Here is a 27,826-nt window from a genome sequence, read left to right as displayed (position 1 = left end):
CCCTCCCCTTCGTTTCAAAGCGATTTCACTTCCAGCATGCAATTGCAGAAAAATATCCACCGGAGGCTAAGATGTGCGGCTGAATGCAGCTACAGTGTTCACGGCGGGAAGGCTCTATAGTAACAGCCTTCATCCTGTCATATGATGTGGGGTACATACCTCGTGGGTCTATGCTGAGAAGGGGAGAAAGGAAGGCAACAGCTTGGCATCCCCTCACAGTCAGTACATTTGTCCCTGCAACGGTAGCTGGCGAAAACATGTACATCCGTGGTACACGGATGGGAAGGTGATGTTTATTACTGAACCAGAGTAAAACCAGATTGGGACAAATCTTCTCAAGGGACTATGCAGGCCACTTTCAAAGGTACAGTTCTGGTTTAACCCTTGCTGACTCTTACTTTACTTCAGTGCCTGGACAGTAATGCAGGCAGAGCATGCATTACTGTCATAACACTATTCAGCAGCAGCTCTTGTTTAAACCTAGGTAGACTAGGGAAATATTACTGCCATCATGTCTCTTCTCCTGCCCAGTCTCAACTTTCAGCAAAGAATTTTGCTCTGAAATGAGAAAAGAAAGAAATGTACAACTGAGTGCCATCAGCATCACAGGTACAATCCCAAATCTATGACCTCAAAGGTCTGTCCAAAGCACAACATGCAGTCAGATAAGCCATCAAGGATGTGGTGGGCCCTGGGAACACCCCAGAAAACCCTACCTCAAAAAAGACATCTACAAAATTCATTCAGAATTCTTGGCAAGTGAAAACTATACAATTTCAATACATTTGTATTATTGTGGATCCTCTCAGCACTGAGATGCTGTACCCAAATCAGCTAACCCAGTTCCAAAAGCCACCCAGCATCAGATACTTACACTGGAAAGTTACAACATGATAAATCCACTGAATTCAAACAAGAACTACAGACAGATTCTCCTCTCCTGCTGCCCTGAAATGCTACTAGACGTCAAGAGGAGATTTCCCTGCCACAATCACTGCAGGCTCCTTTAAAAGTAGAGCAAGAGTGAGCAAGGAAGAGGGCTGGGACCTCAGGGGGTTCTCCCTAGTCCCAGAGTGGTTACAAACCACACTGCAGTCCAAGAGTGGTTCAGAGGAAGTTGAGGCTCAGAAATCTGAAAGATGGTATAAAATTATAGCTTAGGTCGTTCTCCCTGAAGTGTCATGCTGTATTTGTTAAGAATCTTGTTCTTCACCTACCTGTATTCAGTTCTTACCAGCTACCACTGTGGAGTTGCAAAGAGGGCTTAAGGACTCTGAGTTAAGGCTCAGGTGATTCTTTAAGGTATGCCCATTCACTTCACATAAGTGAAGTTGTTGGTTTACATTAGACCTCCAAGTCCCAACTGTGTCTTGCCAGTCCCAATTCATACATGTCCTTTTTGACAGCTGAGAGTAGTTGAAGTTTTCAAGTTGTTGATGCTGCTACAGGATGACAATTTTATGTCTTTAAAGGCAAGCTGAGATTCTTTCTCATACAATAACCTGCATGAGAACTGTTTAGCTCATCCGTAACCGAAGCAGTCCAGGAGGATTTAACTCTATCTATGTGAGCAGGCACATTGCTAAGATAATAAGTATCTTTCTGGGAAAAGTACAGGAGAGAGAAAAATAGCTAACATTTTCCCTACCTTCCACAAACCACCTTTGTTAGTTTTCCCATGTGATTGTTTGTTGTAGGCAAAAAACCTGTCTTTAGTAGCTGCTGCCTGTTGTATCACTCTGTCCTTCAGCCTTTTAATTGCTTCATCAACAGTTCTATTCCGGCGTATTTGTTAGCTTGATCTTCAGTCTGCTTGATTCTAAAATTGAAAGATTGTGTATGAAGATAAGTCGCTTATTTTTTGTAGTTTCATTTGATTCAGCAATAATGAACAAGACTGCTTTAATGACAAACAATACATAGACATGGAAGAAGCTTCTTTGATGCAAAACAGAATGATAGGTTGATCAAGTTAGAGCACACATCGATTTCAAGGCCCATATTGTGCAAACATTTCTTATGTGTAGCTTGCTTTACAGAAAAGAAAAAAAAACCAAAACAAAACAAAAATTGACTGATACTGCTCTGAAGTATTTGTTTTGCAAATGGAGATACTAGACCTCCAAATCACAGACTTATTTTCTAATGAGCCCAAGTTTCTACATCAGCTAAGGAGTCACCTTTATCCTTTAACCTCCTCAGTTAACATGGGACAGCTAAGCTAACACAAAAGAAGTTAATGAAAGTTTTTGCATTGATTTTAAAAGGAAAAAACATCTCTTATAATGTTTTCTCTCTTCTTGGATCCCAGGTAAATTGCTTCCATGCTTTTTCCCTTTGGATGAATGGCCAGAACACCTTTCTTTCTCTGTCCCTATAAGTCCATAGACACAGACTATATAGTCTTCTTGATGAAGTACCACAACTTTCATCAATAAGCCATTAAAATAAGTAGCAATTAAATATTTAATAACTTTTAAATACAGGAAATAAATTAAATTAAAGGGTATGTCATGTGTCCCACTTGTACCTATTTTACATCCATTATGAATTTACTGTAACCTATGAAAAGGAAAGTTAGAACAATTATTTTTGTTAAATTTTAGAGCATGTATTTCCATGTAAGCAAAATGCAGAAATATTCAGCAGCCTTATTTTATAGATTTACTAAGTGTGTTTTATAGTATTCCCTAAACTTGAAGATAATTTTAACATTTCAACTCTTATTCTAAAAATATGCAAACAAAAAGTTTTACTTTGATCTGAGCAGCACACAGAAGATTAACTCTAAGCCTCCCAAAAGGGATCAAAAGATGACAGTTACTGGTGACTCCCTCCTGAGGATCTCAGATGGACTCATGTGTTGAAGGCAGCTGGTCTTCTGAGATATCTGCTCTCTTACGTGAATGCAAGAGGTTGCCAAAACATTGCCAACTTTACCTGCTCCATCCCACTGATGATTATATTCTTCTGCCTATCAACATAGGCCTTGCCATGAATGACCGTGAGAAAATGAAAAAGTAATTACAGGACAGGTGATGAAGGTAAACTCAAATGTTCTTTATATCTTTCCTCCTTATTGAAGTTCAAGACTGAGGCAAAGGCTGGTCACGTCCTGGAAATAAATGAATAACTACTTGCAGGATGAGAAACAAAAAAACCCATCTAAAACTAAAAGACCGTCTTCCCTGTCAGGGGCTTATTCACAAAAATCTCCCTTTATCTACTAGCTTTATAACCTAGTAGGGAAGCCTTACACTAGATTGAAGAAAGGAGCTGACATAAAAGTTCACAGGAAGGTATTAACCACAGCCACTTATCTGAGGACCTAAAACTACTTGGAATAGGGTTATACATTACAGAAGAGAGAAAACCAGACAGAATGGATCAAGCATGATGGTTGTCAGCACATGAATGTAAGAAACGTGGTGTAAAGAAGGGGACCTGGAAGTCCTTATGGTTCTGGAATGTCCTGGAATCTTACAGTTCAGTAAATCAAACCTTATTTAGAGTTCTACTGATAAAGACCTATAAGAATATGAGAGCTACAATTATAGGATGCCTACTATACATCACCAACAGGGAAAATAGGATTTGGATTTGAAGCTCTTGGAGATTTGGAGATTTTTTCCTGGGGGGAAAAAAAAAAAGAAGCAGCTAAATCATCCAGGCTAAAAGAGCTGGCTGTAATTGGATGGGTAATGATTACAGCAGAACACAGGTTGTCCAGCAGATTATCAGAATGTGTCAGTGACATCCTGTTGATGCTGCAAAATCTAGTGAAGGGAAAGTCTTTCTAAATTTTATCCTAATTAACACAGAGAAACTGCTTGAAAAGGTGAAATACAGCTTAAACAGGAATGATGATGGAATGACAGAGTTTATGACACTTGTAAAAGGAAGGCAGGAGAATAGTAAAATAAAGTAGCTTTCTACCTTCTCAAGGAATTTAAGTCTCATGAGAAATGAGTCTAAAGGGACAATAACTTAAGGAGAGCTGGCAGTGCATCAGTGAAACATGCCATCACAGTATAAGAGAGAAGCATGAGTATATATGACCAAAATCTGAAAGGCCGCAATACAATCTGAGATTCGAATCCAAAAATATCAAGAGTAATGAGAACTCACTCTATAAATGCTTCAGTAATATAAGGGGGATCAAGAAAAAAATTGGCTTTCTGTTCAACAGCGAAAGCAAGCTACCAACAGATTGCATTAAGAAGATGAAGCACCTAAAGCCTCTTTTTGTATTGGTCTTCAATAGAGTCAAATATAAGCAGGCTGCTTGAACAACAAATACTAATAACAAATAAGGAAAGAACAAATTACAGAATATTGCTATGTATTCTTATTGATTCTTAAAGAACTGGCTAAAATTGTCTCCCAAATTTATGCAGAAAAGCAAAAACACCTAGCTATGAAAGAGGGAAGGAGAAGAACTGGAGAGTTATCGACATATTTCTAAGAAATCTATTCCTGCTTTCAGGCAGTAATTACAGAGTCACAAAGAGTTCAAAGCCTGTTAAGAGGCACAAGAGCCACTAGGGATCCTTGAGATCTACCCTGATTTCAGGCAAGCTTATATTTTAAATTATACTCCCCTCCAACCAGAACCACTTTTACCTTGGTTTCCTAGGGAAATAAGAATAATGCAATCAGCCTTTTCATCCACATCTGTCAGCTTTTCCCCTAAATTTGGGCTCCATCTACCAATTTCAGTGAGGCTTGAGAGGGGTAGGGATCTTCGGATACAGCGGTTACAAGTTTTGTGAAATTGTCAGTCACGATAAGGAGATAGACTATTCATTCTCCTAGCCGGGGAGGCAGGGACGTTATTTTTTCCATTTGTTAGCAGCTAGCCAAGCAATCAGCATATGTGCTTCTCTGGGCTAGCCACATACTGCCTCTTGCCCAGCTGCCAGCTTGAAGTACTCGGTGAGAAGTACGTTCTTTTTCTACCTTTAAGTAATAAATCATTTACCAACGGTGTGAGACAGCAAACCCTACTCCCTGCACATTCCCATCTCACTGGGGCTGGGTCTCAAAGTTCTTCATTCAGGCCTGACAAACCTAACCTAACCTTCTGCTCTGACACATCAGTTCTGCATGACAGAATGCTTGCTGAAGCTATGGGTAGTGGCTCAGATGGTGGCTCACCAGAAGTTGGGGACAGATATTTATTAGTGAGGCCACTGATTTATCTTGAGTTTAGTGTACTGTGTTCTATTGACAGAACTGTATTCTATGTTGGTGAGTCATCTGCATTGTTTTTTGTATTGCCAGATCTCTGCTTTGACAGCCTTTCAGTAGAAATGGCATTGGACCTCAGTAAAAATAACTTTGGGGAATTTCTGAAACATCTTTTGACCTCAAGAACAGGAGGGACAAACTCAGCTTGCAGAAAACAAACAGGTTGATTTGTTGATTGAAGTACAGCTCATATTCTGCTTTGAGGACAATCTTGGAATGTATCTGCAGGAACATTCTGTTCCCCAAAAATATTACATAGGAGCCAACCATAAGGTCTTAGGTATTTCCTAGCGTCTCACAAAAGCAAATGAGGAAAGAATTTCAGAGGCAGAGGCAGTCTGCTAAAAGTCCTGAGGATTAAGATGAAGACATGTGGAACAGAATCTTTTACACATAGAGACACCTTAACCACCCCAACCTTTTAAAGAACTTACAGGTGGAAATATGTGGAAATATCAGGATGCCACCCATTACAGACTGTTGGTCTAAAATCACCACTTCTTTGGTAATAAAGAGGCCAGGCTTGCTTTCCTGGAGACTTCATATAATAATTCTTATCTGATACTGGTCACGAATTCTCACTAAAGAGAGGAGCAGCCATGCTCATTTGGCAAATGAGAGCCACGCAGCACCCACTACATAACAAGGAAAGAGGTAATATTAAGATTTATAAGGATAGTGAAGTTTCATTTTAGTAATTGCAGGAGGAGGGACAGAAGCCTTAAACTCCAGGCTAGAAGGCTTAGAAGGTGTTGGTACCAGAATTGACTTGGCCACCACAGAACATCACTGGGACAAGAGGAACTGAAGGGAAGATGTAAACCACTGCTTTTACTTACAGAAGCAGCAACTCACCTGACATAGCTCCAAGACACTGACCAATTCAGGAACCGAACATCCAAAGGTTTTGTTTTAGACTTGTCAGAATGCCTAAACCAACAGTTCTTGTCAGTGTCATAAATAAAAGGTCAGACCTGGCATGTTTGCAGCATGGTCCCAGCTTTCTGCATGAGGGATTGACTCACTCCTGTGTAGGTCTGACATAGCAAAATGACTCAGGCCATGTGCCTGAGAACTTGTTTCGCAGGAACTGCTGTCAAGTAGCCAGGTAACACTTCCAAAGAGTTGACATCCTCCCAATAGCTATCGACTGACTACGCTGTATAAAGCAGTTCAAAGGCCTCATAGCCAACAGTCACCTTGGCAAGAAGGTAAAGGAGATTGTGGTCTTTTTAAAACTATCTCAGAAGTCTTGTATCATCCCAAGACCTTGCTAGGAGAGACAGAAGGATGTCTTAGTGCCTGAGAGGCCTTCAGAAGGTGGATGGTGTGCTCATTCTCTGCTTTGCCTTTCTACAGTAGAGCTTGGCAAAGAGTGGTAAGTGAATTCTGGTGAGTGCAAGCTGCCCTTCAGCAGGGTCCTTCAGCAGGCATTTGCCGATTCAAATGCCAAGTATCCACTGCCAATCTCTCTGTGTTTGTGACAGAAACATGAAAGTTCTGGTGGGCCTACAAACTGTTTTATGAGAGCTTTGCTGCGGGTTGTATTAAGAGTGGCACTGAAATTCGTATTAAGGGTCAGAGCTCAGAGGCCGTTGTTTATACCTGTGTTTGGTGTCCCTGCAACATCTGGTCTCCTTCGAAAAGTGTGTGGAGATCCTGTGGCAAGGCTCTGAGACAACAGAACAGAGACAACAGAAATGGGTTTTTTGAACCATAGGAATAAGCTGCCAGTTCTCATGTGTGAATGCACAGAAAAGGCAATCCCCAGAGCTGCTCTGAAGGGGTTTCAGATGGGGACTTAAGAAACACAAAAAGGTCAGATTGTTGAAGAGGAAACAAACAAGTCTGGGGAGAATCTGGGGCACGACAGGGCATATTCCTGTCTTGAGAGCTGTTGACAGAAATGTGAGCTTTGCATAGGGCATTCTGTTTTATGGAATACCAGCCTAAAAATGAGGGAAGACAGGCAGTGAGCATGCCTCCATGGACATATTAGAGTAAAGCATTATCTGGGTTCAAGTGAAAGGAAATACATGCGTCCTGGGTCTGACCGTACTTGTCATATATCATGCAAATATAAGAAAAAAAATATTTTTAAGAGAAGCTCATCCCATTACAAGGGGAAATTTGTTGTTCCCCCCTCAGATTATGCAGGCATTTACATATATTCAGAAGTAAAAAGTGAGGAGAATCAATAGGAGGAGAACCATCTTCGTAACCTGGATGCCAATATCAACGATTCTGGTTCAGTTGGAGGCTGTAGCCGTGGCCTGCAGTAATCACAGCCGTCAGATGTGCCAGAGTTCCTGATCCTCTCAGAATGTTCAAATCCAGTTCCTGAATAATGAGCCACACTGATTCTACAGAGGATCACAAGCTTACTCTTCAGACGTTATCCAGAGGGCAAAACCCCAACGTTTGAATGATGCAGTGAGATATAATCCTTGTGGACCCTGTAAAGTGAGCTCAACCATTTTTAGCTGAATCCTAGAGTCTTTGATGAATGATCCATGTGTGTTTGCTCTCCTGATGCAATGCTTTGAGTGTTGTACAATTTTGAATATATCTCTGCGAAATGAGAGATCAGCCCAGGATAGTACTTACCATTAGAAAAACAGCATGTATCCTTGGTCTATCTGAAAGTCTCCTTTCTATACATACTTTTTCTTTACATAAAATAGAAAATTGTCTGTAATAACAGTACCTTTTTGAAAGCTCTGTTTGCCTTTTTTCTTCTCTTTGTTGTTTTTTCTTTGATATATGTGAGCTGATACCATTTAAGTCACCAGTAAGAACAGCAACTTTTAAGTTACCCAAAAGCATCTTGTAAAAGATTCTATCAGAAGAGTTATCCTTCTATTTATAGCGTAACCTGGATAAAATAATAGTTTTAAATATTTTGGAAGGTTGAGAACAATGCATAATACAAATGTCTTAAGGCAAAGATGATCAAAGTAACACATTTCTGTTCCATATAGAGTTAAGGGCATTATTCAGGCGGCTATCCTTAGGCACCGGAAGCTAGCCTTCCCAGGCTCCTTCTGTAGCCTACAGAGAAAGCAAGAACCTAACTTAAACACTGCATCATTACCTGGAAGTGCTCCATTGACTCCAGAACGTGCCTAAGGACACAAGTCTCCCCTACCTACAGTTACCCTTTGTGAATACCCTGTGTAATTAATGCTTGAATTATATGGTGGACACTTGGAAGAAACTTGGCTCACCAACACTGACCTGTCAGATTCAGCTGCATTAGTGGAAGAGGGAGTTAAGATCACAGCCACTGCACAACTAAATCTGTTAGAAATAATGAATGAAAGCCCTTGTTTACCTGAACTTGCTGCCTGGCATATGAATATAAAATGAAATCACTAGTGGCCTGATACTCCTGGATATGAACCTTAGCAGCCCGGGAGCAGACACGCTGTTTGTTCAGCCCCTTCTGTTGTCCTCAGGGTAACTTCTAGTGAAGAGGTTGAGTTGGTAGTTCCCTGGGCCTGTTAAATTACCTTCTTAAATCATTCCCGTATAAATTAGAGGAGCTCATGAATCAGAGCCCTTGTCATCATTGTGTCGTTGCTTCACTGAGCTGCTCAGCCTTCCACGATTTCATTCATGTTCACAAAGTTTTGGGGCATTCTCTCATGAAAGCAGAAGGCTCCTGTCCTTGTGCTGGGGACGCGTGGCATTCTCTGCACTCCACTTATTCCAAGTGCCTTGTTCTACTCAGGACGACACTAAAAAAATACCTGTGGTAAAAACACTCCTAACTTAAGATACCAAATGCCTCAATGTCTTCCTTCTGAAAAAATAAAAATAAAAGCTTTAATTTCTTTTGAGAAATCTAATCCACACCGTATACACGGCAGGTGAGAAAGTGTCAGGGAGGTGAGAGGAAGGGGAAAGAGGCACCATTTTCTAGTAATTGTGAAGCTCTGCTCAGCTAAACCAAGTGTAGCCTTCACACAGAAAATGGCTGTGAACACTACAGAGCAACATCTGCTTTGTGAGCGTAATCCATAAAAGGCTTCCAAATGCCCTTAAAAATTGTTCCCTCTTTTCCCCAGTCTGAATGTCATCTCACAGGAAGCCATCTGGGACAAGCATGCCAGCTATTCTGCTGCAGCGATAGCAGTATTGTCCTCGAGTGCCTCAGGATGAGTCACATCAATGCAAAAGTCCGATTATAGTAGAAGCCCCCCAAAGCAGAAGTATCATTTCAAATAAATAAGACTGATGTAGCTGAACCACTGGAATTCAGAATGTAATTCAGTCACTTCATCACCTTTTGCTCAAAAACCCTGCATCCCTTAAAACACCCGTGCTAAATCCCCAATCTGGTTATGACATTCCCAGCACAGATGTGATAGTCTTAAGCCCAGTGTGTATGCATTTAGAGGAGTCAATTACTTTTTTTCTTTGCTTATTATTTTAAAATACAGCCTTTTTAAACCTGGCATTTCTTACGACTTTAGAGCAGCGAATGAACAGTGCCATCCACTGTTCTCTGCATAATTCACAACATTTTGCTAAGATAGTCTTAAATAAGATTTAACATAAATATTAATGTCACATTTGAAACAAAGCAATACAGATTGGTAAAAAGGTGTGAGTCAAAACGTATTTTTAAGGAATGAGGCTAAGTCCTAGAATGACAGCTCTAAAAGTAGATTACAACAAAGGAGATTTTTTAAAATACCTCCTCACCTGTGGATGAGCCATTCTAACTTAATTAGCTATATTGGTAATCATTTATCCTAAACCCAAATAATTCTCCAATCAAGTAGGCCATCTATTGCAACGTTGACTGTAAATTCTCTCCTCATCTTATAATAAGAATTACATTTCTCCTTCAGCATCGTCACCAACTCTCTAGAACATGACCCTGATGAATGGTACTGCTAAGAATAGGTGCCTTTAGAAATGTTTACTACAGAAGAATTAATAATATGGTGTGAATGAGACCCTGTTTTCATGGACTGAACATGGCCAATGGCTATATGTCTCTGAATCTTTGACAATTGAATCCAAACCTTATCTTTTAGATGTGTATTTTAGATGCTATTCCTATAAAAAAGATTCCAAACTCATCCCACCTATGGTGTTGCACATCTTGCTTTGCTAAACACAGATACGTGCACGACAATGCCACAGTTCAATAATGTAAATATACAAATGTGCTCAATGTTCACCGTAATAGAAATCCTAGAAATATTATACCCACTTCTTCCTGTGTTTTTCTATAACACAACCTCAGTGCTCAGCATTTTGCTAGACTGATCTCACAAGGCTTATCTTGCATCCTTTTAAAACAAAAGCAAAACAGCCATTGACCACAATGATGAATGAATTAAAACTTAACAGTTTGCCTCTCATTACTTCACTCTGTACTATTTTCTTATAGGGAATGTTCAGAATTTCAAGGAAAGACCACTTTCCAATTGAAAGTGGCTGTAATTCCTGACTTTTCTTATAGTGCAGACCACTCATTGACACAAATAATGGTAGAAACATTATTTAGAAAATTGTATAACTGCTGAGTCCCAGGTAATTCAAAGGATAATTACTTGTTCATGATCAATGACCACTAATTATATACTACACAACACAGAGCTATAAAACTGACAGATGATGAAAGCGTATAGTTGTAACACACTGTGCTGGGAACATGACTTTTATGAACCCAATGCATAGCACCCTAAGTTTTCTCAAAGACATTTACAGAAAGGAAAATGTATACAGTAGAATTGGTTTTACTGATCACGCTCATGCTCATTCATATTTCAGGATCAAAGATTATTTTCCAAAAGCCATTTCCTATTGATGCTGTTGTGTTTGCTCCTCACACACAATGATCAGCAGGACACTGGGTTGTAAGGGTCAGACTGGAACTGATTTCTTTGATTTTCCTATTATGTTTTCAAAGCTAGGAAAGAATTCCACATCTTTCTGAAAGTCACTGCCTGTAAGCAGAGAAAACTAGAGCTCCTGAGAGAGTAGATTAGACCCGATTATAACCTGACTGAAATGTTACTGCAATAAAATGCCTAATACAATTCCCTCTTCTTTGGACATAGATATTTTGACCCCGTGCTCCCCATGCTTGTAGCTCTTTTGACTCCCCACTTTGGGGATCCTGCTCGTATTGAAAATGAGATTTCATGTTGACAATATTAAGTTTCAATTCCTTGTTCTTTACAATAATAGTCTACTGAGGAAACACATAACATTAATTTAATTAATTTTGTATTACATTGTGTTTGGAAATACTAAATAATGTTCAATAATGTCTTGGATCTCCAGCACAGTTGTTCCTTTCTTGAAAAGGCTTGTCTCACATTTGAAATGCTGACATATTATCAAACTCTCAAGAGTTTCCAACATGGAATTGCTATGAAAATAAATAAGGAATTTACAAGCTGATCACATGAGGAATGGGGCATCTCTTCCACTGACTTTTTCTTTTCTATGTGCTTAAGACAGACCAAAATACTTAATGCCTCCAGCTATAGCTGTCATATTAAAAGACAGGAAGAAAGATATAGTAAGAAAAGAAATTACATTAAATCTGTTACAGCTCACACATCATCAACTTACTTCATAAATTGTTGATCTGACAAAGAATGACAACACAGCTGTAGGACTTTTCTTAGATGACTTCCATTAATAGTGCCAGTACACTTAGGATCATAGGACTGCAAAGACTTATGAAAATCTTCCCAATTTTCTATGATTTTATCTGAAAAGATGTTCTCCACCTACCAACGGAATGAATTAGTAATGCAAGAAAGAGAATAAAAGCATCCCTGAGATAAAACCACGATAGCATTACCACATGAAAAAATGTACTGAAATGACAAATCTAATGTTGGAAGACCAACACTTACTGACAATGAACTATGTTATCACTTACAGTATTACAAGCTAGAACAAGAAGAGCAGGCTTCTTTATTTGGTTTATTCCATTAAACTATTTGTGAATCATCTAATTTGAAACAAAGTTATGTTCAACTAAAATGATTGTAGTGTACTAATTTCAAAGCATGATGCAACATCAGGCCCAAAATTTACCCTTGAAAACATTTGTTCTGAAAACTGACTGTGAGAAAGTGTATACCTCTCTTCATAGATCTGCTTCTTTGACTGACGAGGCAAGTCTACTGATTGATAACAACACAGAGCTTTTGCTGTCTGTTTTTCCCCTCAGTCCTGTAAAACAAACAGTCTGCTAGGACTGAAGGAATTGCAAGTGGCACTCAGCTTACTCAGGATGTGATTTGAAGACAATGGGCTTGCAGAGGGGAAAATAATGACAAAATCTGGCTTACTGAACCTGCTTTAGGATCTGTCTGTAGCACTAGCTGTCAGAATGGAAGTGGTTTACATTTGTAAATCGAGTACATTAAAAACACAAGCTTCTGAGAAAAAACAAAAGCAGGATTACATTTTGACAAAAAATCTCAGTATAATTGCAGATCTGACCGAACACTGTACTACACAAAATTTCAGGTGAAAGGAAGGTGGTCAAGGCGCCCCTTGGATTGTCTGAACCTGCTGGGGATCTAGATTGGTTCCAGGTTCTGGTTCTGCCCATTGCTGCTTTTAAGATTCCTCTGACCAAACCATTTTCTAGAGGAATGATAAAAATGAAGAGTTTTCTTGAAAAAGTTGTCCTGTTTTATTTGTACAACCTGTAATATGCCTTTTTTACAGGATGAGCCATATTGACGGAACTGGCATCACTACTTAGGACACAAAAGAAAAGGATTCCCGGACACTCAGGCTTCCTTGCAGCTGCTTTTCAAGAGCGGGGTAGAAACACAGCCACAGAGCCCAGAACAGACCTACTCCTCTGGGCAAAATCACTCTCCAAGTGTGAAACCACAACCACCAGGGCCATGTGTGGCTACTGTGCCATCCCTGGTGGTACTTCATCCCAAGGTGACAATGTTCTGTGATGTTTGACATTTTCTTTACCTGCCTTCCCTCATGCTAGCATTTACTTCATTTGGGATGCTTATTTTAAATGATAAAAATGGCTAGTTATCTGTGTGCATCTCTAATTTGAGTCTAACCAGCTTAATTTGTAAATCCCACTTAGTGTGCACATCGGTTGTGCATGCAGGCGCTGTCAGCATTTGCATTTTCCCCAGCATGCTAAATTTACAGCTACTAAAGTTTGCCCCAGAATTTCAGCCAGACCATTATTTGACTTAAAACCAGCTGGAAGGGACTTGAGCTGCTGCATCAAATGTTGCTATTGTTGGAGCCATCAGAGTGGAAAGCAGCCTGTTTCAGCTCCTAACATCAAAGCATTTCAAAGCAATGCACACCATTCAGGGCTGTTCAATGGGACCTTCTTTTTGTGTGTCTAGTATCTCTCTTGACACTACTGCGCTCCTTTGATACCTCTCAAAAATACTGTCCAGACTACCTAAGACAAAGCTAAATATGGACTTAGCCAGTTGACATACTAATGTAAACCTAAAAGAGAATTGATATTGAAAATTTTAAACAGCTTCTTAATATTAGGAAGTAGATTTGCAAACTGCAGCTTAGGTTATTTCTTAGAGTAATTTGGTAAACAAAGAAGTATTGACTTATTTCTGTCAAAGGAAATGGACACACTGCACAGGAGTAATGACTGTAGGCTTCAGCATATAACCTCTCTGTACCTCCGGTGAACAGTTCTAAAGGAAAACATTATAAGACAAATGCAAATTCGGAAGGTGTCAAAGCTGTACCCAGGAAAATATGTAATGTCTGTGTAGTATATAGCAAATATTTTGAATCGATATATGTTATAAAGAATAATAGATAAAAGAAGAAACAACAAAATATCAGCAATGCAGATCTGACAACTGAAAACTAAGAAGTACTACTACTGTTCCTCTTCTGCTGTACACACATGCGTGAGCTAGTGTTTCTGCTGGGGTTTTCAAAAACCTCCAGTAACCATGAGATGGCTTTCCAATCAATGGTTCAGAAAAAAAGACTCTATAAGTCCTGATTATGATTATTCCATTGCTGGAATGAACGTGAACATACTAACTTAGATAAAAGCTGTATGCAGAGTGTAACATCTTCCCAAAACACAATCCAGCATTTTGCTACAGCCATTATAGAAGATGTTCTGATTAGAGATTTAAAAGTAAACACTTACTACTGATTCTTTTTCTTCAAACAACTCTAAAAATCCATAGTAGTCAAGGTATCCAGTCTGTTCTGGATCAATTATCTCAATTAACTCCTGGAAGTCTTTATCTTTTACTTGAAATACCAAGTTATGCAAAACATGACGAAGGTGATCTTTCTCGTGATCTTTCCATCTCATTTCTAAGACAAAAAAAAGAAAGCATGCACAAAAAAGAACAAACATTTACTAAAGCAGGGCTGATTCCAACATGTCATTCTACACTGCTATCTCATCCTGACCTACAACAGCTGAGAGCTCCCTAGCTGTTTCAATAGCCTGCATATACTCCAGTTCCCAGTGAACATACAACTGGAATATTCACTAGATGGAAGATTAAAACCATGGGTAATGAAACTACAATGACATTTCCGTTATCTTGGGATAGATTATTTTGCATGCTGGTAAACTGTGACATAAGTGAATGGATGTGTAACCTTGCTTTGCACAGATGAGCTCACATTCAGGTCAGTTTATCAGCTGTGTTTCATTCCTTACCTGGTCTGGAATCAATGTTCATAGCAAGTTGTGTCTGACTGAATAGTTGCTGGGTCTGAGTGAACTTGACTCAGTTGAGTCAAGTTGAGTCTAAGTTGCTGTCATCATGTACCCCAACCATTGCTTTACGTCCACACAAAAGTCCATCAAGTGATGTCTGTTATTAGATCCTAATATAGCTCTCAGCATATTCATAGATAGCACAGAAGCCTAAATTTATCAGTCCTCAGTCATCTGTGGCAGGAATTTCTTCATGATTATCTTCAGAACAACAACCAAAAACTCAACTAAACATTTTAAGTTTGAGCACAGCTTTTTTTAGAGCTGCAGTTTTCAGATGTTGTCCATGGACAGTCCATAAGGCCAGAGTAAATGCAAACACCTGGGTCATTACAGAGATTTCAGTTGAAGACGCAATTATAAGTACATGGTGAGCCTTGAGAAATTCTGACTGTTGACAATGGTGTGTTAAACTGAAACGTTTGAGACCTACTGTCGCTGGACCTCCTTTTCTTTCCCCATGCTCCCTTGCATCTTTTTATGCACCCTTTAAATCAGCTATGCCACTAGGCTGGGTCTGTTGGCATTCTTGACCTGGCTACTGAGGGGGAATCAGCTGTCAGGGAGAATCTTTATCCAGGGCCTGATGCCCAGTCACATAGTCATGCCAATGGGTACTCATTTGGAATGTAACGTAATAGGCAATGGATGTATTCATGCAACAGAGGCAGGATACTGTTATTTTGCTACACTTAAGGCATAATTTTTCTCCCAGTTCCCATGGCAAGTAATATCCATAATTTATGTAGGAGATTTTTAAATATGGGTTTGTACCAACTCTTTTCTATGACTGTCTGTTGCATTTTATAGCTTTAAATTTGTTCCTGAACTTTTACTTCTTTTAAAAAATAGTTTCTTTATTTTCTCTAAATAAACCTGAGGAAAGATAATGGAGGGAGGGAGAAGAATAAAGAGAGGAATAAAGGCTTTGGAACAATAATAGAAAAATTAGGAGTAAATAGTTCCTTCAGTGATTCAGTTTTCCTGGCTAAGCACTAGACAAATATCTTTCTGTTCATAAAATTCACCCTAAGAAAATTCTGTTTCCCTTTAGTCCCCCACAGAGATCCAGGGTGGCAGTAATAATATAGAGGATGAACAATTATTTACTTCATCAGTTGGTCTGGGAAATACTTTAAAGTTTTGCAATCAAAAGATAATGGTCTTGTGAAACTACTATCTGGTATTTGAATTTTCTTTAGAGACTGTTGTCACGGCATTAAATCATATGGAAGAAAAACCTGATAATATACCTACCTCCCCCAGTAAATAAGTTAGGGAATCTGGTACTGAAGCTACAAATATAGCTTGTACTTCACAAGAAACAATTGTGCAGAATGACTAGGTCCTACCCATGAAGATGAAATATCTGTTATGATAAAAATAAATCACATTTTGTTCAAACCTTAGATAACGTGGGAAGTTAAGATATACTACATCAGGATTTATTAAGCAGATCGCATTTGCTTATTTGGCCACCTTGCAAGTTCAATTTTATTTATTCAAAGGGATTTAATTTTATTGCCCAGGTCATTATCTAAATCAGTCCAACATCAGTGATGTGACTGGGCATGTACTGGTCTATTCCAACAAAAAGTCATGATGTTATGTATAAATATAAACCATTCTTACATGTATTTCTTTCACTGTGGGAGCCTCCAGATGCTGGGGATTAAATAGTTCTTTCTTCAGCCTTTCTTTCCACCATCTCCAATACCTCTGCCTTTGTTAACAATTTCATTCAGTAATGTTCCAAGTCAGTAAATGAATTAAAATCATGTAGTAAAGTGCCTTACTGAATCATGCCCTGAATGCTGTAGGCGTTATTATTATCTACTGCAATGTATGAAACGGATTTCTTTTCCTATAAATTGCTAGGTGAATTCTTTTTTTTTTGTGGGCATATATATATGTATATAGATGAAATATTGCAGAACTAAAAAGAACAATTTTTATGTAATTATGTTAGAAAGGAATTGTGATATATCATCTATATAAAACCATCTAATAAAAAATGCCGATAGTACTTCTGAAGATATGCCCAGTGCTCCTGTTGCTTGTGTCAACCAGACTGAGAGCTTTAATTTTTTCAGTCTATTATTGCTCATTCAATTCAGAAATACAGAGTCTACAATTTAAGAAGTGCAATATGTAGCAAATCAAAGTAATAAAAAAAAATCCAGCTTGTCCACTAAAGAGATGATCACGCAATCCAGTGCATGGGACATCCATACCATGACATTCCGTCAAAACGGACAGAAAGACATTTTAGCGTAGTTCTGTACATCGTGAGGGCCACAGAACTGATAAGGACAGACAGGTCTTATCAAAAGCTCATATTCCAGAACTAAATATGAAAAGGCAATCCAAAACCTAGAAAAAGTCAGATCTTGGAACTTTTGAAACTGGAGTGAACTATGCAACAGTAGGCTCAACATTGCCAGTGTCAGACATAAGTTAGTCTGTCAGATGACAAACGTTTACAAATACATGACAGCACTCTCTGTTTACATTATATAATATGAACTTATAATAATTACTACACAGTTCTGATTCTCATAAACTTTATCTATCACACTGATTCTCTCCCATCATCGAAAGAGATTCACCTCATCTGTAATGCCTCCTGTGTGCGCAGGGACCATAGGAATGTATATTCATTGCTAAGCACTGTATCTGGATGTACACACTCAGGACACCTCCCTTCTTTTCCAAAATGCTGTATCTTGCATTAAGGTGTAGCCTTATCCTGCACGTATTAATGCTTGTCTTCAATTTAAATGTCACAGAATCACAGAATCACAGAATCACTAAGGTTGGAAAGGACCTTCAAGATCATCCAGTCCAACCATTAACCCAGCGCCACCATGTTCCCTAGACCATGTCCTGAAGCGCCACATCCACATGTTTTTTGAACACTTCCAGAGATGGCCACTCCACCACCTCCCTGGGCAGCCTGTTCCAATGCCTGACCACCCTCTCAGTGAAGAAATTTTTCCTAATATCCAATCTAAACCTCCCCTGGCACAACTTGAGGCCATTTCCTCTCGTCCTATTCCTGGTTACTTGGGAGAAAAGACCAACACCCTCGTCGCCACAACCCCCTTTCAGGTAGTTGTAGAGAGCGATAAGGTCTCCCCTCAGCCTCCTCTTCTCCAGACTGAACAACCCCAGTTCCCTCAGCCGCTCCTCATAAGACTTGTGCTCCAGACCCCTCACCAGCTTCGTTGCCCTTCTCTGGACATGCTCCAGCACCTCAGCATCCTTCTTGTGGTGAGGGGCCCAAAACTGAAACTGTCAATCACAACCAATTGGTCTCCTTCAGCATGTAATGTTAAATAGGTATTCATGTTCTGTAGTACTGAGATATAACAGTAAAACCACTATGTTCCTTAAACATTTTATAACACTGGGAACACTCTAACGTTTACCTGATGCTGTGTTTCAGCACAGAAAACAGTCTAGTTGCTTTTATAAATCTGATACATTTAAGAAGTTGAGTTAGGAAACTTGCCAATACTACTTGAATTCCTTGCCCTGAGGTGAACAAGTTCTTTTTAAAGGAGACTACAATAAAATAAAATAAAAAATAAATAAAGCAGGTGAAGGATTACAACTTGATACTGCAATTCTAAATGTCTAAATTTACAGAAGATGCAACAACATGGCTCTGAAAGTCATAAATAAATATGATGCCACATCTTCAAATGACACAAATGCCAATGCTTTAGGTGACTGGGACACCACGTGATCAAAACCAAGAACTATCAAACAATGCACTCCATATAATGGAATGTATAAAAATAACATATACAGTAATAATTTTTTTTAATTTTAAAAAATCAACTAATGTATACTGAAAGTTGCCACGCAAATTATTTTTAATGCCTTTTTGTTTCTGTGTTTCAGAATACATGGCAAACATTTCTGAAAACATTCTAGGGAGACTAGAGAAGTTATTTTATTATTAATTCCTTGATGTTGAAACACTTGTATAACTATTTTTGGTAGGATCTGAGTTTTAAAGTAAATCACAAGTTATTGCAAGACTCACAAAAGAACATCAAAGAGTGCTTCACTCGTCCTCTTATAAAACATCAATCTGATTCAACATTTTAAAGTCAAATTTGTAGTATAGTTACAGGGAACATTATATTTCTGGCTTGCACGTTGGAAAGCACTGCTACGAGGTCGGGAATTTGTTTTCAGAAAATAATTATTAATAGGTAGGGACCAGTAGCATTTTAGACTCCAGCACGTCAAGAACAATTCAGAAAGAAGTCAGCTGGAAGAAAAAGGGAGAAGGCAGTTGCTTGTGGGCTGGACAGTGATGTGATGAAGAATCAGAAGGATGCTGCACGAACCTATTAAAAACTTTTAGATAAGAACATGAATGTATTTAAGTCCTGGAACAGAAGACATTCAAGTTCAAATCTGTTTCTATCTCCTGAAAAAAAAGAGCAGGAAAATTACTTTTGTTAACTCTAAGACAGGAGCAAATGTCTTTACTTGGTTTACATGGGGTTTTCACAACAACTGAAAACCCACTCACACAGTTACATAAATATTTAGGAACGTTACAAATTTATACATGTTTAGACATTAATATTGGGTTCACTGGTGAGGCCACTTCCTTGTCGAACTATTGCATACAGCAGCTGAGCAGAATAGCATTTACTAAATGTTACTATGCACACCTGGCTGTGGAAAGGAAATAGGACATCCAAGCACACTTTTCTCATGTTGATCACGTGAGACTGAACATTTTTCATAGCATTCCTTCTGCATTACATGTCAAAGCCGGCAGGTATCGCATTTCATTTTACCGATAAGGAAATCAGCTTTTCTGGGAGCTACTACGCTCGATGATAGACTGTGGTAGGCAACGAGAGCCGGCGATCCACGTGGTCCCAGAGAGCCCTGAGCGGGAGGAAGGGCGGGGAGAGGGAACGCAGAGCCAAGTTTGGAGATGAACCCTGCGTAATCAGGATATAATGCCCAACACCAGTGGTGCCCGTCAACATCGGGATGTCAACGGCTGCAAATTAACACATCTGCATCCCTCTCTTGGAAGTAGCAACTAACTGGGCTGTCCAGGACTCCGGCAGAGGCAAAACAGCCTGTGCTGCTGTCCTGGGGCGGTCTGCTGCCCGAGTCACGAGCGCACCTTCCTTACGCCCAGCGGCGCGCACGTTTTGACCAGGAAATGAGAACACTGTGGATGCAAATGGCAAGTGTCAATCAAGTGTGACAGGTGACAGAACCCTTCACGTGGAATGGTAGATACTCATTCTCAAGGAGGTCTGTTTCTAATGAGGTCTTGCAGGGGACTGATGTTTAGCCCTGTGCTGTACATCCTTTTTAGATGTGTGTCTGTGTGTGTGTGTGTATAAGCAAAGTAAACACAGCGCGCGCTCTCTCTCTGTATATGTATTTATATACATACACATGTGTACAAATAACCTGAAAAAACCCTGAAAACTTTAAAATATCAGATGACCATAGATAACTGAAAGACAAATGGAATGGTAAAATGATGAAAAGAACAAACTGCTGACACAGCATGGTGGGGAAGGATAACCACAAGAAAAGAATAAGCTTTCTAATAAAGTCCTACACTAAGAAATGGAGAAAATATGGCAGAACAGAAGGAAAATCTTAATTATAAGAAGCAGTTACTCTTAAAGATTTGCAGGTCATAATATATAAACAAAGCATAAATAAATTGCCAGTATGATGTTAGGCACAAGGGACTCGGGCAATCCTTGCATGTAGAAACAGGGGAACACTTAGCAGTATCTGGAAAGTTATATTTATTTTTGAGGTATGAGTGCAACTTCTATGAAAGCACCAATTCTCATTTCTGTCATAACATTTCATGAAATATACAGAAAAACTAGCAGGGGTTCAAAGGCAGCCACAGGGATGATTAAAGAACTGGCCAACATGACTTCCAGTGAAATTGTAGGAGGTCGATAATTTTTGTTTATCAGAGAGGTTGTTACAGATTATTTAGTCCCCGGTTGCACATATCTATGTTAAAGAAATTTGAAAAACAGACTCCCTGTGCTGCTGGAACAGAAAACAAAGACTGGCAACCACCAGATTACTTTGAAGCAGATACAAGACACAAACGTTTAGCAGTAAGAATAATTAACCAAGGCCACACCTAAAAATAATTGCTCTTACTTCATCAAGCGTAAGGAATACGTGCTTTAAAGAGGGATAAGCATCTTGGATGTATCTGCGCAGCTTCTGAAGAACAGTGTTGCTGGGGAAAACTGCATCTCCTCTAGGTGGATTTACTCTGCAAGAGGAAAAAAGACAGTCTTTGCAATGCTTTCATGTTTCACCCTCTTCTGCACACTATATTCTTCTCAGAGCAGGAAGAATAGATCACCTCGTTAAGACTCAGGGTTTGACAGGATTCAAAATAAGAATGTGCACTTAGAGAATTGAAAAACTATTTTTTATGTGAATTTAATCAAGGGTGATCATCGAGTGGATACTCTTCTCGTTTTCAACAAATATGTATACCACAGGTTACTCATATTAAAAAGGAACTTCCTACTTACTTATGTTTTTTTCTCATAGGAATTGTCTGCCTGTTTTCAAAGGTGCTCCTAGCATCCCAGAATTTTTCTAAAAATTTTTGCCAAGCAATTTTACCTGTGGCTTTCAGTCCAAATCTGATTTAAAAAAAAAAGAAAACCGTTTTAAAAGATTTTTTTATAAAAACACTCTATGTTCCAAGAAGAATTTTGAATTAGAACATCACATCATCATTATAATATCAATGTGTGCAACATTCATAATTAGAGTAAGCTTGCATAGCTTTTCTTTGTTACTAAATATGTAAACTGAGCCAACTTGTTTTCTCAGTTCCAAATGTCTAGCTGTGGAAGAACTAGACCCCAAGCGAGAATTCATCTAACCAAATGCACATGCCTGCACCTGAGCGAGTCACTCGAAGTTCCCTTTATAGTCATCGGGGAGAAACAAGCACTTTCAGGACAGGCTTCAGCTCATCCTAAAGTAGACATCTAAAACTGGTTAGATGAATCCTGCCCGTTGTTTCTCTCCGGTGACTATAAAATAGAGTCCAGGAGGAGCAGTTCAGACATAGACATTCACATTACAGATGTCTAGAATGACATAATATTTAATGCATCCCTTCTCATTATTTACACATAACAGTAGAAAAAATAACAAAGGGGAATAGTATGTTGGTTTTTTTAAGTGTTATAGTGTTCACTGTATCCAAATTTGAAAACTTCGAAAGTGCTGGAAGTGCTAAACTATGGTAAAAATCCTGGGAAGTTACCTAGTATCGTATTTCATGAATAACTACTTTAAAATCGATAAGGACCTGATCCCATGACCCCCCAAACCATTGGCATATCCCCTATTCAGTTTCAACGGTACTGCAGAAAGCTCCAATGAGCACGGGTAAACGCCCTCCGACTTCAGATGGTGCTTTGTAGGCAATTACGTCCCTCACATATTACCAGAAACCTGCTGACTTGCTACTCTAGTCATCTCAGAAAAGCTTTTAAAACTCCTAATGCTCCTTAACAATGGTGGCAGATGGTGTTTAGAGCATTTGCTAATCCGGGATGCATAGGACAAAGCTAAAAAATTACCAAATGCAGTCAGAGGTATGCAAGACTTCCTGGATCCTTCACAAAAAAACTCCACTTTTTTTACTACCCGGCAGTTTCTCAGTCTCCGCCAACAAAGCTGAAACCCGAAGTTACAAGAATCACAGCATTCAGGCTTTGGCCGACTGCAACCAGACAGCGTGGGGTATTTAATGGGAGGGGAGGTTTTTCACAGTGGTTCCACCTACGAGTAGCACGCACCCACACACCACGGCTCCGTGGCCCAAGGGTTGAGCATCTTCCACTGCACAAGCAGCACAATTGCACCAGAGTCCAGAAGAAGGGCTGGGAAGGACCAAGCACCGAAGACTCAAGGTAAATGAAGACAGAGGCTGTGCTGGCATTCAGATTTCACCAGGGGAGCCATTTCAGCCTCTGCAGGGGCAGGCTTTGCCAACAATACTATTGAGGCATGGGTTATTAAAAAAAAGCTGTGGGAAGGATAGATATTTCATATCTGATTATTGTCTTGGATAAATGAATATGAAACAAACAGTATGAAATAACAGATGATCTTTAAAATAAGGCCAAGATAACAACTGTTTATTTTGAGCCCCCAACTGAGATGCCTTCACACTCAAATGTCTATGGTCTCCTAAATCACTCAAATCGCACTGCAGAGAGCAATTCTGCACTGAAAATGAGCAACCAGCCAAAGCTGCATCAATAAGCGCAACAGACCTCTTCACTTCCACCTCCTTGCTCGGAAGCCCTACAAGCGCCTCTCAGTCTTTAGCAGTGACAATTGCCAAAATCCTGGGAGCTGAAGGGAACTTAGGAAGAAATACTAATGCAGATGTGTGAGGGTCTAGCATTATTGGCTATTATTGTGGTGCCATTGATCAGTCCACAAGGTGCAGTGGTTTTCCCCTGTTCCGCAGATGGGAAATGGATCGTGGAGCTCTTCCAGTTCTGCCTGTGGCTGGCCAGCACAGCACTTTTCTTTCGCAGTTTTGTCATGGAAAGGGATGAATCAAGCCCTCACGGGGGTGGGAAGGAAGAACTCCGCAGCATTAAGTTTCATGGATGAAATTGAAGAAAGCCCTATTTAGACAAATCTAAGTTAGCGGGAATAAAAACTGAGGAAGGATTTTGTTTTTTCTTTTTTTTTAATTTAAAAACAAACCCTCTTTATAGTTATAATACTGGCTCTCAGATTTCAAGCTATGCTAGAAGGGTAATAAGTACAGCGTGTAGATAACCGTAGGTGGAATAACTGAGGCTTAGGAAGATCGTTCCGCTGTAGGGCCAGAAAAAATACACACATTTTGTGTGTGGTAATCCAGCATTTTATCTACTATAGTAGGCCAGCTGACTTACTGAAGTAATAAAAATAAATTCTGCATGGCTTTTTGGAAGTATGCTTATGGTTATGTCCAAGTACAAAAGACTATACTTCCAAAAGAATTGACTTATTAGAGCTGTAACAACATGGATACCTGGTAAAAGCATGTGATAAATTATCTCACAGTGTCCCTTTACAAAATACTACCCATTGAGAAATTTTTAATCATCAGTGCCTCAGCTTCTGATGCTTTTATACAAATATTAAATTAATTAAGTATGAGGGTTACACAAAAAGTTTAAAGCTACCTCTGCTGCTGCAAATTGTCCAGGTGTTTTTAACTGATGTGACGTTCACCCAAGTCCTGACCAACTGAGCACAATGATTTACCTTATAACATAAATAAAAGTTGCCAATTAGAAATCCTGGCAGCCACCAGAAAAGAAAGTCTTAGAAGTTAGGCCCTCAGCTGGCAAAGCCTTTATATTGGTTATGTATGATTTGCTCCCAGACATCAACAAGAATACCCTTTATTCACACCCCTCAACCTGTGAAAGGACACAATCCGCAGCGAAGCTCCAAAACATAACCAAAATATTTCTCACATGGTAATGCTGAAATACTGTGAAATTAATTCCCTCAGTTTATGCAACTCCTTGAATAACCTCAAGTTCACAATGTTTTATTTCTGAGTGAAAGAATTTTCAAGAGTAGAAGTGATGGAATTCAGGGTATTTGGGACTCCAACGAGTGATGTCCTTTGAACGAAGTACACCTCAATGGTCTGCCTCTGTTGTATTTGATCTTGCTGCAGTGAGGACATACACTGAGACATAAATGCATGGGTAATCTGGTCCTAAACTAGTCAAGGATGAAATCCCAGCTGAAGTCTAAGGCAAAACTGCATCAACTTCAATGGGCCCTGAATTTTGTATCAGGAGCCCATGAGATGTAACTACCTCAAACAACCATAAAATGCTGTCATGTATTATTTCTTATAAACAGCTCCCTGGAACATCTCATGTCATGTTATTTAAACAGAATCTTAAAAACCTTGAAATCATGCCCCTTGCCCATCAATTACTATTACATTTATTATCAGCTACAGTGAAGTTACTTCATTATTAGAATTAGAGAACTCTGAGGAACTTTTGTTGTTGTTCTGTTCACCTGGTGGATCTTTTGAATTACATTATCTGAGAAATATTACCTAAGAAATATGGCATACATAGGCTTGGACATTTCTGTTTACAGCATCATTAAAATGTCACTGTATTTTTCAAATGCTAGAGAAAATTCCAGTGGAAGAATACATGCAGAAATCTTTCCATTATGCAACTGTTCTTAAGAGCAAGATTTACTTTAAGATTTAAACTAGCAAGTGACATGAATTAACAAAAGAAAACAACTATAATAGTGATTTTTTGACAAAATAATAGTTGATCATTGTTATATAACACCGTGAATGACTATAAGCAAATCATATTTATCTGCTGAATGCACAAAGCAATATGGTTACTGCAGATGACACTCTCATACAGCACCTGCTGCTGTAAAGCTTATATCTGCGCTGAGCTCTTTACAGCTAACTAGCGCATGTAAAGAAAAAAACAACTCCACTGATTATTTACATGGATGATTCTATTCTTCCAACAATTTAAACAGATAAACTATAAATTGTGGAATCATTAGAACAGTAAGGCATGATCTGGTTACCCCACACGGTATGATTTGGGTGCCTTGTCCTGTTGTAAGCTTAAGCAACATTTTGGAGTAAAAATGTTGAATAAGAGTTAAGTTGTTCTTCCTTTCTCTTGGACTGGCCGTATGCCCTTGGCGCTGCTGCCAACAAGTGTAAAGTATATTCTGGCAGTTTTCTTCTCATAATTTTTGGTTTCTGAGTACAAAAGTTTATTCATAAGGGATCCTGGTCTAGATTTAACCAAAAGCCACAAAAGCATCAATACCTATGATATTTTGTCTTTAAAAAGGAAATAGTGGTTTAGGAAGCTAGTCAGCATAAGCTGAAGTGATCATGTCCAGGAAACCTTATTTTGGAAAAAGTCCTGTGGCCTAAACTCTGCTGAGAACCTTGAAGCTGGGCTGGAAAACTTTTTCTACCCATTTATCTTCAGTACACTATACTGCCTACAAGATTATTTGAGTTTTGATCATAATATGACAAAGACGCCTGGTTACAGTAAAATAGTACGTTGACTTGAATCCAGTAGTTGGCATGATTTCTCAGACTTCATAGCAGTTTCAATAAAAATATTTACAATGTCAAAATCTAAGTTCAAAAGATTTTTGCCTCATTTTAATTTAAATTCAAGTTTCCTGGTATGAAATTGCTTTACTATGCAGCACAGAAGTGTCCTTTCAGTTATGTTTTTCAGTGACTCACAGTGAGCAGTGCAGAATGAAAGCTTTCAGCATTAGTTAATTCATTCACTTTAGTTCCATTTCTTCCTTTCTTTTCCTTGACACACCAGCATATTTTAAAAGGAGAGGCTTGTAGAATCACACTGTCACCATGCAAATATGGTGCTAACATTCATGAAAGTGCTCTTCCAGCAAATTCACACCATCCCACATCACTAGTCATTTGAATTCAAGACAGTAATGCTCCATTTAGGAAATTAAATACAAATTTGTGAGTAAATAGAAGAAAGCAAGCAGTAACTTAAAGCTTCTACTCCATTAAACTTATATACCTTGCTGCAAAAATCTTGGTTTTATACCCAGCTATATCATCTTTTACATGCTGTGCCTTACATACTGCAACACAGGCACAAGTAAGATGAATTAATGATGGTAGTCACAAAATGCAATAATAAAGTTATAAGGCAGCAGCGCTAAAAAATGTCCCCTAAGAAAATAATAAGATTCTTACCTATTCATTAGCTCTTGAAAAGTTTCATTTGGCAAAGGAAATATAAAGCCATTTATGACTGACTTCAAGTAATCCAAAGACACAAATTCACTCCAAATGACATCAATTGCTCTGAAGGCTTTTTCGATGTCCTCTGAACATAGGCTGAACATAGGCTGAACATAGCTGTAATTAATACAATTTATAGTGTTTTGCTCAGAAAAATCAAGTTTGCAAAGCTTTTAAAACAATAACGCATTTTTTACAAGACCTTTTCAAATGTTCTTCTTTGTGAACTGATCAAGTAGGTTACCCTGTCATGCTCTGACCGTCAGATGTTTAATTAATAAGCTCACTACAAAACAGTATTCCCAATCACACACTCTCAAATGACAAGTCAGACAAGTTTCTCAAATAATAACTCTGCCTCAAAATTCAGAGCTAAAAATACTTGGTGGATCAGCCTGCTTGATAACACCTGTCTTAATGTAACTTTAAGACCACCCATTGCACAACCTAGGATCAAAGTTCCCTTTATTAAAACGGGTTGTTAGCACAACGAATACTGGAAAGTGTTAGAAGACATGGAATAGTTAACGTAGCTGTTCTATAAACACATCACACATTTCTCTGGTTATTTCTCTGGTTATTTTTTTTTAATTCAGGGGCTGTTGCAAAAGAGCTGTGTGGATGTGTTTTTGCTTATGGGACTTGTAAAATGCCTGAAAGTTGACTTACTGCAGATTTTGATAAGGCTCATGAAACAATAGGAAGACGGGTTTGTTTTTCTGACATGTTAGCTCACACTGGCTTGTTGAATACTGCAAGCATCCCTGAGGCTTTTCTCTCCCCACCATTTTTTGACAAGTACCCCGTCTGCTTCTAAGCTGATTAGTGTTCATCCAAAACTGCTGAAATCACAAGTGTAAAGATGATGTATGGAGAGACTTTAGAAATCCCCCAAAAAACATTAAAGACTGGGAGGGCTTGTAAGGTGAGATGTA

The 27,826-nt window shown here is 38.9% G+C and overlaps 1 protein-coding gene across 1 annotated transcript in view; it reads right to left on the bottom strand.

Annotated features, from left to right (window-relative positions):
• Positions 1 to 27,008, bottom strand: part of EFCAB6 (EF-hand calcium binding domain 6) — a gene marked incomplete at its 5' end in the record, with an annotated part of 77,196 nt that extends 50,188 nt beyond the window's left edge. Inside the window, 4 exon segments of the mRNA XM_010293574.1 lie at positions 14,417 to 14,589; positions 21,163 to 21,311; positions 21,580 to 21,693; positions 26,844 to 27,008. Of these exon segments, the coding sequence (XP_010291876.1) occupies positions 14,417 to 14,589; positions 21,163 to 21,311; positions 21,580 to 21,693; positions 26,844 to 27,008 (601 nt within the window).
• Between the last annotated feature and the right edge of the window lie 818 nt (positions 27,009 to 27,826).

This window comes from Phaethon lepturus, unplaced genomic scaffold (assembly GCF_000687285.1).
Source record: "Phaethon lepturus isolate BGI_N335 unplaced genomic scaffold, ASM68728v1 scaffold17698, whole genome shotgun sequence".
Lineage (NCBI taxonomy): Eukaryota > Metazoa > Chordata > Aves > Phaethontiformes > Phaethontidae > Phaethon > Phaethon lepturus.
The sequence above is the reverse complement of the archived record's forward strand: the minus strand, read 5'-3'. Positions and strand labels throughout refer to the sequence as shown.